The sequence below is a fragment of the Archocentrus centrarchus genome, unplaced genomic scaffold (assembly GCF_007364275.1).
Source record: "Archocentrus centrarchus isolate MPI-CPG fArcCen1 unplaced genomic scaffold, fArcCen1 scaffold_53_ctg1, whole genome shotgun sequence".
Taxonomy (NCBI): domain Eukaryota; kingdom Metazoa; phylum Chordata; class Actinopteri; order Cichliformes; family Cichlidae; genus Archocentrus; species Archocentrus centrarchus.
This window is the reverse complement of record NW_022060275.1, coordinates 372,699-388,662: the sequence shown is the minus strand read 5'-3', so window position 1 is coordinate 388,662 and position 15,964 is coordinate 372,699. Positions and strand designations below refer to the sequence as shown.

The window sequence follows — 15,964 nt, the reverse complement described above, 5'->3', positions numbered from 1 at the left end:
CAGCAGTATGTTGCATCAGTTATTCTTCCTGGGGTCAGTTTACATAAAAAAGGCAAATTTAAACAAAAAACAAAACAGTAAACAAAAAAAAAAAAGAGCAAACAAACAAAAATCATTACAGATGCAGTATTCATAGAATAAGTTCTAATTTCCATCATTGGTTTGTGGTAGTGAATTCCATTGATGCATTGCTCAAAACATCACTGTGTGTTGGCTTAAACTAGTTTTACATTTTGGCAGAGTGAAACAGTCCAACCACGTGCTATGTTGAGTAATCATGGTATCTTTTTAAAATGGTAGTTTATGGAAAAATATAGATGGGCTTTTTACTGTAATAATATTATTTAGAAAATTGGTCAGCGCATACAACCCTTCATCCTTCACCCATAACAGGAAAGCTAATTATGCATTTTAGCAATATTTGTCCTAGTAAAACATTTTAGAGCCACACGTTCTGCCTTATTTTGCACATTTGTAATTTTGTAATGTTGCTAAATGATGTATTAGACCAAACAACAGTGCAATAATCAAAATGAGACAATACAAATGTTTGAAGGACATCTGGGATTGTTTGCTTAGTTAGATATTCAGAACATCTTTTAATACTACCCATTTTAGAAACCACTCTCTGGATGTGTTTATCTCAGGAGAGTTTACTGTCTATAAGAATTCCCAAGAGCTCACCAATGACAACAGTCATTGTTTTCAAAACATTTAAAATGAGTGTGTTACTGTCCACCCAGTCTACTATACATTCAATCTCTCATTCAAGGTCAGTTTTAATCTCACTAATACACTTTGCTGCTAAATATACTGTAGTGTCATCAGCAAACACTGAGATGCCCGCTGTACGTAGCACTGATGGTAGGTCATTTGTAAATATTGTATATGGAATTGGGCCAAGAAAACTGCATTGTGGCTTCTGTGACAAAGACTGAAAAAGGAATAAAGTAAACACATCCAACAGTAGTACACATTAAAAATTTATTTATCTGCAGGTCAAAGAACAGCTCTTATAATCATGTTAAAACTGATGTAACAAACACACCGAGTCCGTTTCATCATCATTTTGAAAGGAAAAATTAATAAATATGTGACTGCATCCTCAGGGATGTATCATTAGGTAGGGATGGTAGAATCAGAATCAGAATCAAAAGGTTTTATTGCCATATGGGTGAACAGGTTCACAGCATTAGGAAATTGCTGCAGTACTTTGTGCTTACATAAAAAACAAATAAGTATAAAAACTATAACACAATATTACAAATATACAAATTACAAATATACAGAGATATTAGAAAACTATAACTATAACACAATATTGCAAAATATACAGCGCAGATAATAATTACAATAAGTCATAATAATTTAGTGCAAAGCAGAAATCAGATGAAACCATCCCTAACACAGGAACACATCCCTACCTATATTTCCTATTCAAATATCACACTCCGAGCTCTGTGGCTGTAATTAGCGTTGCACAGGATCCAGATTCTGCACCGAGCGGGAAGCCCACAACCTCCATCTTTCTTGTTGGGTTAATAGTCTTCTCTGTCTTTCTGCTTTGATTCAAAACCAGGACTTGCAGTAGAAATTAGTGAATCACTGTTTTTCAGCAGAGAGTGACCACAGATCTATTCTTTCATTCATAAATCAGAGAAACCAGTTAACACAGCTCCTCAGGCATCTTTTTCACATAACTAAAAAAGAACAATTGTTTAAGAAAAAAAAAAATAAATCAGGAAATTAAACTGTGAGCTCACTATAAACATACAAATATTTTCTTTAATGTTTTCTGAGTCATCTCTGGTTAAAAGATAAGAACCTAATGTTATCAAATAGACTAATCATATTGAATCTATGAGCTTTCTATCCAGTTTAATTTTAATTTATTCTGACAGTGAGTGGCTCCATGATGATGTGGTACAGTGCCTTGCGAAAGTATTCAGCCCCCTTGAACTTTTCAACCTTTTGCCACATTTCAGGCTTCAAACATAAAGATATAAAATTGTAATTTTTTGTGAAGAATCAACAACAAGTGGGACACAATCGTTCCCAAGCTTTAAACATCTCAAGGAGCACTGTGCAAGCAATCATATTGGAATGGAAGGAGTATCAGAACACTACAAATCTACCGAGACCCGGCCGTCCCTCTAAACTTTCATCTCAAACAAGGAGAAGACTGATCAGAGATGCAGCCAAGAGGCCCATGATCACTCTGGATGAACTGCAGAGATCTACAGCTGAGGTGGGAGAGTCTGTCCATAGGACAACAATCAGTCGTACACTGCACAAATCTGGCCTTTATGGAAGAGTGGCAAGAAGAAAGCCATTTCTCAAAGATATCCATAAAAAGTCTCGTTTAAAGTTTGCCACAAGCCACCTGGGAGACACACCAAACGTGGAAGAAGGTGCTCTGGTCAGATGAGACCAAAATCGAACTGTTTGGCCACAATGCAAAATGATATGTTTGGCGTAAAAGCAACACAGCTCATCACCCTGAACACTCCATCCCCACTGTCAAACATGGTGGTGGCAGCATCATGGTTTGGGCCTGCTTTTCGTCAACAGGGACAGGGAAGATGGTCAAAATTGATGGGAAGATGGATGGGGCCAAATACAGGACCATTCTGGAAGAAAACCTGTTGGAGTCCGCAAGAGACCTGAGACTGGGACGGAGATTTATCTTCCAACAAGACAATGATCCAAAACATAAAGCCAAATCTACAATGGAACGGTTCCCAAATAAATGTATCCAGGTGTTGGAACGGCCAAGTCAAAGTCCAGACCTGAAACCAATCGAGAATCTGTGGAAAGAGCTGAAGACTGCTGTTCACAAACGCTCTCCATCCAACCTCACTGAGCTTGAGCTGTTTTGCAAGGAAGAACGGGCAAGAATTTCAGTCTCTCGATGTGCAAAACTGATAGAGACATACCCCAAGGGACTTGCAGCTGTAATTGCAGCAAAAGGTGATGCTACAAAGTATTAACGCAAGGGGGCTGAATAATATTGCACGCCCCACTTTTCAGTTTTTTATTTGTTAAAAAAGTTTGACACATCCAGTAAATTTCATTCCACTTCACGATTGTGTCCCACTTGTTGTTGATTCTTCACAAAAAATTAAAATTTTATATCTTTATGTTTGAAGCCTGAAATGTGGCAAAAGGTTGAAAAGTTCAAGGGGGCCGAATACTTTCGCAAGGCACTGTACATAAGCAATGAATCCCCGGCTTGTTACTGTGAGAAGGAACAAATCTCACACACAAAGGAAGGAGATCCAGCATCTGAAAGCATCTTTACTGTTAATGCTGACAAAGATCCAGACCTCTGGCTCAGATTTGAGTTCCTTGCTCTGATTCACAGTTCAGACTCTCATGATGTGATCAGGTCCCAGAGACAAAACACACTGAAAAGTCCAACAATTAAACATTTTTCAAAACAATCCAGTGAGCCAGTTCTGGTCCTCAGGCTGTATATTTGGCACTCTTTCTATAGAGCGTAACCGCCCTACATATCAGTATTTAAAGCCTAATATTAGCTTCTTTTTTGGCATGACAGAGCAAATGAATGATACTGTGAAAACATCAGAATTGACTTAAAACACAACAACTATAACATGAGGTTTGATAACTTATTATACATGAAACTTTTTTTAGTGTTTATTAAGTCTTTAAATCTAATAAAATTATTTGGTGAACAGAAACAGATCTGGACTGGAAATTATTACTGAATGAGGCCATATAATAATAATTTAAGCCGTGAAGGTCAGAGGTCAGATAACCACAAAACAAGAATAGAGGATCTTAGAGTTCATCCAAGCTGCCAAATCCCAGTTTAAGTCGTCCCCATAACTGACTGAATTTGGCATTATTAACTATGTCTGTCCTCAGAACATCTGTTAGTGAAGAGCCTGCAACAAGCAGCAGGTCACTCAGATCAGTTCTGAGGGGCTTTCAGACATTTATCTCAGCCGCCACCTCCTCCTCTCTTTGAGGACCATGATATTGTTTCTACATTTGTAGAAATACACAAAAACAGCAGCAGCAGCAAATAAAAGCACAGCAGCAACTACCAGACCACCTATCAGTCCAGTATGTCCATGCTCCTTTCCTTCTTCCTCCTTCTCTTCACCCTCGTTCCCTCCATCCTTTTTTTGTGCTTCTGTCTGACCTGCAGGTAGAAACAGGTGTGAGGTGTCAGCTGTCAGGTAGGTGATGAGCGAAGAACAGAACAGAATCCATTTCCTCTTCAAACTGCTGTCAGACATTATCTACTGCACTCTGATCACATCACTCAGACCAGCTGCTTTCTACAAAGTCTCATCAACAACATCTTTAGAAACAAACATCAACAACCAGGAAGCAGCTTCACCTCTGATCACAGACACACTGGTTAGGAAAGTGCAGCTTTTCTCTTCTACAGCAGCTACCACACAAACATGTAACTGCTTCAGATTTAACTCCAGATATTACATGTAAATCTAAATTCAACTAAATTCATCAGCTTAGCAAACACAGGATTCAAACAGCAATACAAAACATATAATATAATATAATATATATTTGTCACATTGATAACCAAGAAGCACCAGAACTCACCTGGGTTTTCAACCTTCAATACAAGGCTGCAGAGAAGCTCAGATTCCTGTCCTTCATATCCAGCATGACATTCATATGTTCCAGCATCATTTGTGGTGACATGTTTGAGAATCACAGAGAAGTTTCCAGTCTCCTTCCAATTAGGATCTTTCAGCTCCACTCGATCTTTAAACAATTCATGCTGGAGCTCTTCCTGAAACTGACCATCTTTGAAGAAGAGGAGATAACCCTTTGACTGCAGCTCAGGTTTATCCCAACTTATCATTATGACATCAGCATCTCTGTGACCAGAGCACTGCAGAATGGCATCTGCTCCTCGTTTGACTGATAACTCTAGTTGGCATGAAAAAAAAAGGGGGGGGGGGGGGGGGGGGGGGTCAGGGAGAGAAGAAACAGTTAGTTATTAGAAACAAAATAAATGCAGTTAATAGAAAATATTTCAAATAATTACATCGATATTGTTAATTTAATATTTATTTAAAACATATTTTATTTTCATCCAATACTTAATAATGTTGACTTTACACTGAATTTATCATAAACAGCTGATGCTGAGAGGAAAGTCTGTGTGAATAAAAAAGTTTAACTGGTGAAATATTCACAGCCAGAATGATAAATAATGAACTCCATTCTGCTTTAAAGACCTGAAACCTGAGTTTATGGACTTTCTTTTCTTGTTGCTTTCTACAAAGTCTCATCAACAACATTTTTAGAAACAAACATCAACAACCAGGAAGCAGCTTCACCTCTGATCACAGACACACTGGATAGGAAAGTGCAACTTTTCACTTTTTGCAGCAGCTACCACACTCAATACGTTTTTCTGCAACTTAATTCATCAACTTAGCAAACACAGGGTTCAGACAGCAATACAAAACAGTATGATATAATATAATATAATATAATGTATATTTTTGTCACATTGATAACCAAGAAGCACCAGAACTCACCTGGTTTTTCAACCTTCAGGATGAGGCTGCTGAGAAGCTCAGATTTCTGTCCTTCATATCCAGCATGACATTCATAAGTTCCAGCATCATTTGGGGTGACATGTTTGAGAATCACAGAGAAGTTTCCTGTCTCCTTCCAATTAGGATCTTTCAGCTCCACTCGACCTTTAAACAATTCATGCTGGAGCTCTTCCTGAAACTGACCATCTTTGAAGAAGAGGAGATAAACCTCTGAGTGCACGTCAGGTTTATCCCAACTTATCATTATGACATCAGCAACTCTGTGACCAGAGCACTGCAGAATGGCATTTGCTCCTCGTTTGACTGTTAACTCTGTTTGGCATAAAAAAAAAACAAAAACAGGGGGGGCAATTAGTTATTAGAAATAAAATTAATGCAGTTAATAGAAAATATTAAATTTTCAAATAATTACATTGATATTGTTAATTTAATATTTATTTAAAACATATTTTATTTTCATCCAATACTTAATAATGTTGACTTTACACTGAATTTATCATAAACAGCTGATGCTGAGAGGAAAGTCTGTGTGAATAAAAAAGTTTAACTGGTGAAATATTCACAGCCAGAATGATAAATAATGAACTCCATTCTGCTTTAAAGACCTGAAACCTGAGTTTATGGACTTTTATTGACTTTGTTTGTAGGCACAATTGAACTACATATATCTTAATTTACTTTGTGTAAAAACCAACATTTGTACACAAAAAATTTAAATGAAATTAAAACAGAACATCACACAAATCTCTGTTTGTGCTTCACTCATGTGCAGCGCTTTTCATTTGTTGACTGATGCTTGTGTAACAGACCGTTGTCATGTCTATAATTACAGGTAAGTATTAAGAAATTTGTTTTGGTGCATGTGAGGGATCTGGGTCTTCAAGTGACAAACATCAGGTTGTTTGTTGTCATGTTTAGTTTGTGTTTTGACAAAAGCAGCCTGTAACTTTCTGACATGATTTGGCTGAGCTGCATATGAGAATATAACAGCCCCTCAGCTGGACTGAAACTGCCTTTAACCTGCTTCAAGGTACAAAGAATGTATGTTCGATTGAGCCCATGTGAGGATAGATGTGACATATTCTACTCACAGACAGCAGAAATGTGGATGTAGCCATTGTGATAGGGCTGCAACTAATGACTTTTTTGATAGTCGATTAGTCATCGACTACTGAAACAATTAGTCAACTAATAAGATTATGAATCACATAATTATGAAATGGCACTTATTTAGCTATCAGCTTTTACATTTAGCATAAGGTTGTTTAAAACGTGGTAGTAAACACACGGAAGATGGATACTTCATTCAAAAATTTTAATCAGATTTGCAGCTGATATAACTTTAACGGTCCATTTTTCCCAGCATAAAAAATATATATAATACTTTTTCTTCCCTGTAAAACAAAGTTGGCACAGTTTCACCAGTAGCCCCCATGACTACACATGCTGCTCAATGCTATCGGGCCTTTAAGTCATGTGTGAAGCTCGCCAGAGATAGACGAACAGGAAGACGTCTCACTCCGTCAAAAAAAAAGTAATGAAAAACGACTATTATCGACAATTAAATTCATCATCAGCTATTTTTATTGTCAATTATTGTCGACTAATCATTGCAGCCCTACACTGTGATGCATCTACTGGTGTCAGATGTAACAAGTGTGCTCCATCCACTGCTGCTGTAACAATGTGAATTACCCAACTATAGGTTGAATAAAGGCTCTTATCTTATCGACTTGTAATTAACAGGACCCATTTGGTTGGAGGTTGTGCCAGTGCAACATTCACCACCTCACCTGCTACATGATGTGCAGTTTTGAATGTGTTTGTTCTTCCTGACTTTGGACGCAAACAGTGCATCAGAAAATGTTACTAAAATGTTCCTCTTCTGATGAAGATGATGAGTGAGGAGAGACAGCTTGTTGCTACTTGATGACAGAAAGATGTATCTGTGGCGCAGTGTTACAAATTACACTAAGATACAATAGAGCACCCAGAGTCTGATGTAAAGAGTCAAACTTATGTTGACTTCAGTTTTGGATTTCTTAATCTTTCTACAAAGTAGGATTTATTTAACTGACACAGTTATGATAAACAGAAATACTGAACACAAACTTCTCCTTGTTTTAAAGACAGGAAAGATTCTTAAATAATTCAGGTATGAATCCCTGAGAGGCTGAAATTAACAGCTCAATAATGAAAACTGTTGTTTTAGATTTATCTCTCCTCTCTTTGAGTACACATTTTAGTGTTACATTGACATGTACTTTTTTTTTTCTACAATGAACAGACAAATCTACCCCCCCCCCCTCCCCCGAATAAAGCAAAATAAAACAAAAACATTGAGTTTATGTAAAATGAAGCCTGATCATTATTCAGCTCACCCGCAGAGCGCTGTAATGGCTCCGCATCCTAATTCAGACGACACACACACACGGAAATACCCTCGCTGTATTTTACATACTGACTTACAATTTCTGTCTGACACCGTGTTAACAGAAAACAAAAAGGAGAGAGAAAACAAATTTCATTAATATAATCGATTCTAGAACTTAATAAACACGTTTGTTAGAGTTTAGCGTTTACTTTTATCAGGCACAGCAGCTCCTGGTCTTCATGCGCAGTCACACAGGTGAGGTGAGTGTCACCGCCATTACAGGAAGATCACGTCAAAGTTAAACTGAAACTAAACTGAAAAAGGCCCAAAGTTCTTTTAGTGATCTAATACGTAACTTTGAATCTATTTCGGTCTCCCACCTTTACCTGCTTACCTACATTTACTCCACACCTACTCTGACATGAGGAAGTGAAACAGAGAGGAGTTTGTTCTGAAAAGAAAATAAAGACGCATTTACAGCAATCTGTGAACTCACTAAAATCCAAAAATCTCTCGCAGTGCCCGTTTCTGTCCCTCAGCTCGGTGAACATATCCACACAGGTGCACTCAGCTTACCTGTACAGTCCAGACGTCCCAGCAAACAGCAGACGAGAAACAGCGATAACGCTGATTTTAACATCCTTACTTTCTTTGCTGCTACTGTTTCACCGCTGAAAGTTTGCTGGTTGTTGATAAAGGACAGTGGACGCTGTTCAAAGCAGGTTTACCTGAGACAGTTTTGTCAGTGTGGTAGTTTCACTCCCTAAAAGGGACAACCCACACTGAGCCAGGTAGGGTCACGTGATTTCCAGTAAAGGCTCCCGCATGAATTCGCTCTACCTGTCAGTTCAACACGTTCTCACTCCCCTGCCCAAGCGTCCATATGTGACGAGTAAGGAGTGAGAACGTGTTGGTGAGTTTGGTTTCAGTTTCAAGTACCGACAGGAGTAAAACGTCTGTAACTGTGAAAGCAAAGTGAATTATCAGGATAATGTGTGTATTAACATTATATCAAGCTGTTTTCATCTTACCATAGCGGTAACTAAGAATATATGATCACAGCAAATACAAAGGCATCAGCTTTGTGACTAAACAGTACAGACACAGTGTGTATTTTTGCAGCTTTTTTATTGCTTCAACCACCATTCAGCAGAAAGGTCCTGTTTTTGGTTTGTTTGTTAGCAGGATAAGTCAGAAAATTATGAACAGATTTCAGTGAAAAGTTCTGTAGTTGTTGGGGATGGTACAAGGTCCAAGTAATTACATTTTCGTGGTCATCATCAACCCATCAAAGGTCAAGGTCACCAAAAATTTTCAACAATTTAAGAAAAATCCTTTGCGCACTTTTAAAATTCATATCTCGGTGAATTTTCCATCTATTGTGATGAAATTTGGTTATTCAGGTATAGAAAATGACTGTAATTCATTGTCTGTTTCTATTTCAAATTAGAAAACTCTCAGTGATGCAAAGTGAACTACAAACCCAACACAAAAACACACACAATTCAATCTCAGGAAATGTTTTTTTTTCTTTTTTTTTAGGATTTTAGAGGATGCAACATTTTGGTAGGAGAACAAATTTAACTCTGACAATCATGTCTCATTTTGTGTTGCTGAGGTTGTTTCTGCTCAGAGTGTTTAGTTCTAATGAGACTGGATGAGTGTGTAATTGTGGCAGCTGGACGGTTCACAGCTGTGAGTTCAGTACCAAAACTCTGGTTCTGTCCTGTAACTCTTCACTGAGTCCTCATTCTGAGCATTTACAGCTGAGCCCCTCATATTTCTGCTCCTCTGGAATTTTAATGAAACTGAACAGAACTAAACATGGAGCGTTGGCGGGAGGCTGAAGAGAATCCCAACAGAAGACAAACGTGTCTTGTTGTGCAGCCGAGTTCTCTTTAAAGTGAAAGCTGTTTCAGGTTTTTAGTCACTTTTCTATACAGAGATCAGAACATAATGCAAACATGTCTGCGTGTCTTCTCAGCAGTACAAACACACAGAGCAGCTTTCACGGTTCTTTTCTCTGATACTTCCCTCAATATTGACCATCAGTCAAAATGCAGGTATTAACTGGTCTGATAGGACTGGTTTGACAGTCAGACTTAACACACGAAACCCTGACAGAGGGAATCTACACATAAGACAAAACAGACACCTATTTGAACACACAGGCTGACAACACAGGGAAACAACAACTAACGCAGAAAACTAAACAGACAAAGGCAAACTAAAATCCTAATACTAAACTACAAACACAACCAGAAATAAAACAAAGAACAGAACTTCACAAAAAGAAACTCACAACACTGGGCCACCGACCCAGGATCATGACACTGGCAACCTCTGTGAACGGTGAGTGAACTAATGAGAATATGTTCAGAAATGTGGTCAAGTGTACTGTAGATCAGCTGCTCATCACAGATTGCTCGCACTGAACGGAGACAAAACCTGAGTCCTCCAGGTGTTGCTTTGTAAAATGCAGGATCCTTTCTCTCTCATTCTGAGTCATAGGATCGATTGAAATCTCTCCATGTTGTCTTTGAAAAAATCCATCTGCATCTGTGATCTGTTCTCTGATCTGGTACACTGTAAATCCTGATAAGTTGAATCTACTTAAAAAAAAAAAGACAAGGTAACTCGTTGCTTTAAGTTTTTTTAAGTAATGAAGTATTAGTTTGATAAGTGCAGTGGACTATGTTAAATGTTCTTGAGGTCCTTTTGGAATGGAATGAAAGATTTAAAGGACACATATCATGCCAAATCCACTTTCTTAGCCCATAAATACATTTTGTTGTGTACTTTTCATGTGGAGCAGTGCAGGAAATTTAAATGCGTAATGTTCTGGTGCTGAGTAGATATCTTTATATTCTTTTTGGTCATGTTTTTCAGTCTGTTCAGTTTTCTCTATTCTGTTACGTTTTCTGTCCTACATCACAGTACAGGAACAGAACAGGAACTGCTAAACAAGGGCATGGTCATCTGGCTAAACAATCTCATGAATCTGCCTTTTTTTTTTCTTACAGCAATTTTGTAGTCCAGTTTAGTTATGCCAAAGTTGCAGGTATAGTGGGTACAGAAATTATTCAGACCCCTTTAAATATTTCACTCTTTGTTTCAATTGCAGCCATTTGCTAAAATCAAAAAATGTAATTTTATTTCTCATTAATGTACACTCAGTACCCCATCTTGACAGAAAAAAAACAGAAATGTAGAAATTTTTGCAAATTTATTAAAAAAGAAATACTGAAAAAATCACATGGTCATAAGTATTCAGACCCTTTGCTCAGTATTGAGTAGAAGCTTTCAGAAACCGTTTGAATTTGTCCAATAGATCAAACAGTCGCGTTATTACGGTAATTCAAAATTCCTATGATCAGCTTCTCAGGCTCTGTGCTAACCAGCTGTTCGGCTTGTAGGGCCAGGTAAAGGTGCTTCAGCTGCGATCGCCAGGCAGCATAGAGTTATAATATGTATGCTGTGTGTGTTTTCAGATGGTTCTCATGTTGCAAAGCTAGCGCTGCAAACTGTCGGTCTGGGCATTTAACTGGTGCTTTGTGCGCCTCCAGTTTCTTGTTGTTGGGTTTTAAAAATGGCACGCTTGATTTTGGTGAAGGAGTCGCTCTCATGACTCCACTAGTGACGACACACCCTGCCAGGGAGTACAGGGAGTTCCTGGCCAGTCAGTGCCATGCTGTCCTCCACGTCACTTTTTCGGATCACTCCTGATCACCTAGAACAGGGATCCTCACATCCAGGCCTTGAGAACCGGTGTCCTGCAGGTTTTAGATGTGTCTCTGCTTCAATATATTATTAGCAGGACTCTGGAGAACTTGACTGCATACTGAGGAGGTAATTCAGCTATTTGATTCAGGTGTGTTGGATCAGGGACACATCTAAAACCTGCAGGACACCGGCTCTTGAGGCCTGGATGTGAGGATCCCTGGCCTAGAACCTTGGCTGAGTGAGTATGGAGAAAGGCCCTGCAAAGATTACCTGATTCTAATGGAAATGCCGTCAAGTCGCAGCGGGTCAAGTCAACCCGCGCTGAGTCATTCTGTATGGAAAAGCGGCTACACTCTCATTCACACCTATGGGCAATTTAGAGTGACCAATTAACCTAACCCCAGTAATTGCATGTCTTTGGACTGTGGGAGGAAACCCACGCATACATGGGGAGAACATGCAAACTTCGGGCCAAGGTGGAATCGAACCCAGACCTTCTAGATGTTATTCCAGCTGTGAAGCAGCAGTGCTAACCACCACGCCAAAACAAAACAAAAATATTTTTTGTAATGCTGAGCTGTGTCTGTTTAAATTTGGTAAATAAACAAACATGATAAAACTCAGCCCTGCTGAACACTGGTACATTAACATTTACAAATAACATTTTTCTACAGAGACTACAGCGCGTTGTGCACTCTGCTGAGAAGGTGATTGGCTGTAACCTCCCATCTCTCCAGGACCTGTACACCTCCAGGACACTGAGGCGTGCAGGTCGGATCACAGCCGACCACTCTCACCCTGGGCACAGACTTTTTGACCCTCTCCCCTCAGGCAGGAGGCTACGGTCCATACGGACCAGAACCTCCCGCCATAAGAACAGTTTCTTCCCCTCTGCTGTTGGACTCATGAACAATTACCCTAAGACTGTTACCACCACCCTCCACAAACGCTGATGACCCTATGTCTATGCACCTGTCTGATTGCACTGATGTACATATTACTGGAATATAGTTTACATTCTTTTATCTTTTAATTAGTCTTAGTTCTAATATCTCTGTATATTTGCAATTTGTATACTTGTATATTGTCTTACAGTTTTTATACTTATTTGTTTTTTCTGTAAGCACGAGGTACCGCAGCAATTTCCTAATGCTGTGAACCTGTTCACCCATATGGCAATAAAAACCTTCTGATTCTGATTCTGATTTCCATGGAACAATAAAAAACTGTACAAGTAGAGAACCAGAGGGTGAAAAAAAAAAATACAAAGAGACCAAATATCTACTTTTCCCTCCACCGCCACTCAATCTCCCTTAATCTTAGGAATCATAAACTAAACATCAACAAAATGACTAAATAATGAAATAATTATTTAAATATGCTCCACTCCGTGTGCTCCACTCATATGGTCTATAGTGCATGCGGGGTGCTGCTGACTGAGGCTACTGAGTGAGACGGACGTTGGAGGCAATACTTCGAAGACTTACTGAATCCCACTGGCATGTCTTCTGTAGTGGAAGCAGAGTCTGGAGACGAGGGAGATGACTCGCCCATCACTGTGGGTGAGGTCACTAAGGTGGTTAAACAACTCCTTGGTGGCAGGGCCCCTGGGGTGGACAAGATTGAGTTCCTGAAGGCTCTGGATGTTGTAGGGCTGTCTTGGTTGACACGTCTGCAACATTGCGTAGAGATCTGGGGCGGTGCCACTGGATTGGCAAACCAGGGTGGTGGTCCCCATCTTTAAGAAGGGGGACCAGAGGGTGTGCTCCAACTTTCAGGGGATCACACTCCTCAGCCTCCCCTGTAAGGTCTATGCCAGGGTGCTGGAAAGGAGGGTCTGCCTGTTAGTCACAGTGATGGGAATTCCAGTGTTGGGAAATATTTTTATCACCCAATGCTGACATTTAAAGTTATTATTCCTACTTCTGTTTATTTGCAACTAAACTGCTTTCTACACTGTAATAAATGCATATTGTGTGTCTAAAGGTAGTGGGAAGATTTGAGGCCTGTTTGAGTTGCTCTTATTTGTGTTCAGGCACCAGAAGTTCTGCTACCCCTCCCTAACAGTCTGCTGTGGCCAAGCAGGCCCTCTCAGATCACTCTCAAAACATACTCGTCTTCTGCTCTAGCCCCGTGATGAACCTGTTGCTCATTCAAATTCATGCTTAGGGGTCTCAGCTCATAAAACTGCCCTTTTTGGGTTCGTGCATAGGACACCAGTCATCCTGTTTGACCATGTTTCGATTTATACTGGTAATAGGGATAAATCTGTCCAGTGGACCTAGCCATAGGCTACCTTGCTTATGTAGCACAGCCAAAGATTTTGGAAATGCAAATCAAGAAAGTGTAAATCTGTCTATGCAACAAGTCTAGGGGCAAATTGGGCCTCACTTTCTCCCTCATATCTGGTGAGTGTAAGTGTGGGCAGTTGTAAATACTTCTCCAAGAGTACCATAGGATGGCCACAAGGAGGTTGTTTCTGACAATTATTGTGATGAATTTTTCAAACTGTCTTGTTGATGTATTGAAGATGCTCCGGGATGTTTGTGCCTTTTCAGATAATGTCAGTAGAATTAATGACAGTTTCTAATGTATGCTTACAAAGTGCAGACTCAGCACAAATCTTAGACAAAGAAAGAGAAAGAGTATAAATACCACGGTTAGAAGAGGAGAAGACAGGAGAGAAGATGTAGCGACTGTCTTTGTCCGTGTTTTTCCAGCAGCTACTAAGGCACAACCTCCCGGGAGGCTTCTTGCTTTTACTTTTTGTCCTTTGTTTTTTGTGTTTGTATATTTCTAAGTACTTGTAACTTTTTGCAACAGAGCTTGCTCATCGCCATGGATCATTTGGACAGTTTGATTTTATTTGGACTCATACTTAATCTCAGCACGGGCTCTCCTTGGTCGGAAGGAGTGATGAGGAAGTCGGGGCATGATCAACAGGTTCTTTCTTCTTTTCTGTTACTCTGTGTGTGTAACTCAGTCTTCATATGCTACTGTCTGTGTCCTTTTAACTATTTGTGTGCTACTAAAATGTCTAATAAACAGCCTGCATCAGAACCTGCTCAACCCTGTGATTTGTTGGTAACTATGGTTTTAATTGAGTTTTAATTTGCGGTCAAAAAGGAACATGGAGACCCCTAAAATGTATCCTACATCAGCTCTTTTCAGAGAGCCAGCTCTTTAGGCTTGGCTACCAAAGAAGAGCCAGCTCTTTTGGCTCCCAAACGGCTCTTTAGATTTTAATTTTTAAAAAAAAGTGTAAAATGAATCACTAATGTAGAAACATACATTAGGCCAATATCAAATGTTTCTTTATATACTCAGCATTTAATAGAGTGCTCCAAATACAAATTATAAAACAAAAGATTTAAAATCAGAAAAAACAAGGGCCTTTGAGGAGTTGATCCTGTTTCTCCTGCCTGATGACCTGCCCTGTTTTGTTCTTCTAGAGCCATATACAACTTTAGTGGTGTTATGGTGAACATATGGTGTTGCATGTTTATGCCTGGGATTATGGTAGGCATGTAGGTCACGTGGGAGGTGTTTGGTTAATGGGTAGGAAATATAATCACCTGGTCACCTGTGTGTCGAATGTATTTTTGTTGACCGCTTTCTAAGCACTTTCTTCACGCTTTCTATGTGCTTATCAATGCCTTGCTTTGTATGGAAAAACATGGACATTTTGATAGGCTGCACTTACATGCCATATCTGGACATTAGCGTTTTTGCGGCGCAGCAGAATCTCATCAGTAAGAGTTGATTGGTGTTGCTTTGAATTCAGTGGAGTTGTCAAGCAAGCAAACCACGGATATGGGAACATAAAGCCAGGCATGCAACAAATGCCTTTCTGTTTGCTGTGAAATGAGGAAAACGCTGAAATGGAATTGTTCGTGTTATGTCAATTGGGGGCGTAGTTTGCCCAGCCAAGGTCTGCTGAGCTGTGTCTGGCAAACATTTGATGTTCATTATGGACTTGGAAGAGGGATATGCCAAATTGTGATTGAATGGACTATGCTTTGATGTGTCTGCTGTAACATTACATTGTGGAGTTTCATAAAGCCAGAATGAGTGAAGCGAATGAAAACATTGAAAATAAGGAGTCTGACGCTGTGGTTGCAAAGAGAACAGTCAAACTCACTGCAAAAGCGCTGGGAAACAAAATTGAAATGTTGCAAAAGGAGTGCAAGATACATGTGAATAAAATCAGAGAGTTGATACTTTCTATGAAAGAACTTAGGAAACAAAATGAAAGTGCTGCACAGGTGAAAGTTCAGTTACAAAGGCTCACTCAGTT

General features: G+C 39.4%; 2 protein-coding genes across 2 annotated transcripts in view; one reads left to right on the top strand and one right to left on the bottom strand.

The window, feature by feature from the left end:
- Nucleotides 1-15,964, top strand: part of LOC115777426 (Fc receptor-like B) — an 80,283-nt gene that overhangs the window by 39,581 nt on the left and 24,738 nt on the right. The gene's annotated exons all lie outside the window — the stretch shown is intronic.
- LOC115777443 (matrix remodeling-associated protein 8-like) lies at nt 3,159-8,708 on the bottom strand. The gene is made up of 4 exons (XM_030725355.1): nt 8,521-8,708; nt 5,550-5,882; nt 4,600-4,932; nt 3,159-4,171 (listed from the first exon to the last, which is right to left on the bottom strand). Exons 1-4 carry the CDS (start codon nt 8,582-8,584, stop codon nt 3,963-3,965), a joined length of 939 nt encoding a protein of 312 aa, XP_030581215.1. The 5' UTR covers nt 8,585-8,708; the 3' UTR covers nt 3,159-3,962.

Excerpts from the sequence above, each read along its gene's own strand:
- LOC115777443 (XM_030725355.1), bottom strand. The coding sequence starts at position 8,584 with ATGTTAAAATCAGCGTTATCGCTGTTTCTCGTCTGCTGTTTGCTGGGA. Across the intron at positions 5,883-8,520 it reads GGGACGTCTGGACTGTACAG|AGTTAACAGTCAAACGAGGA; the intron begins GTAAGCTGAGTG and ends TATGCCAAACAG. Across the intron at positions 4,933-5,549 it reads CCTGAAGGTTGAAAAACCAG|AGTTATCAGTCAAACGAGGA; the intron begins GTGAGTTCTGGT and ends CATGCCAACTAG.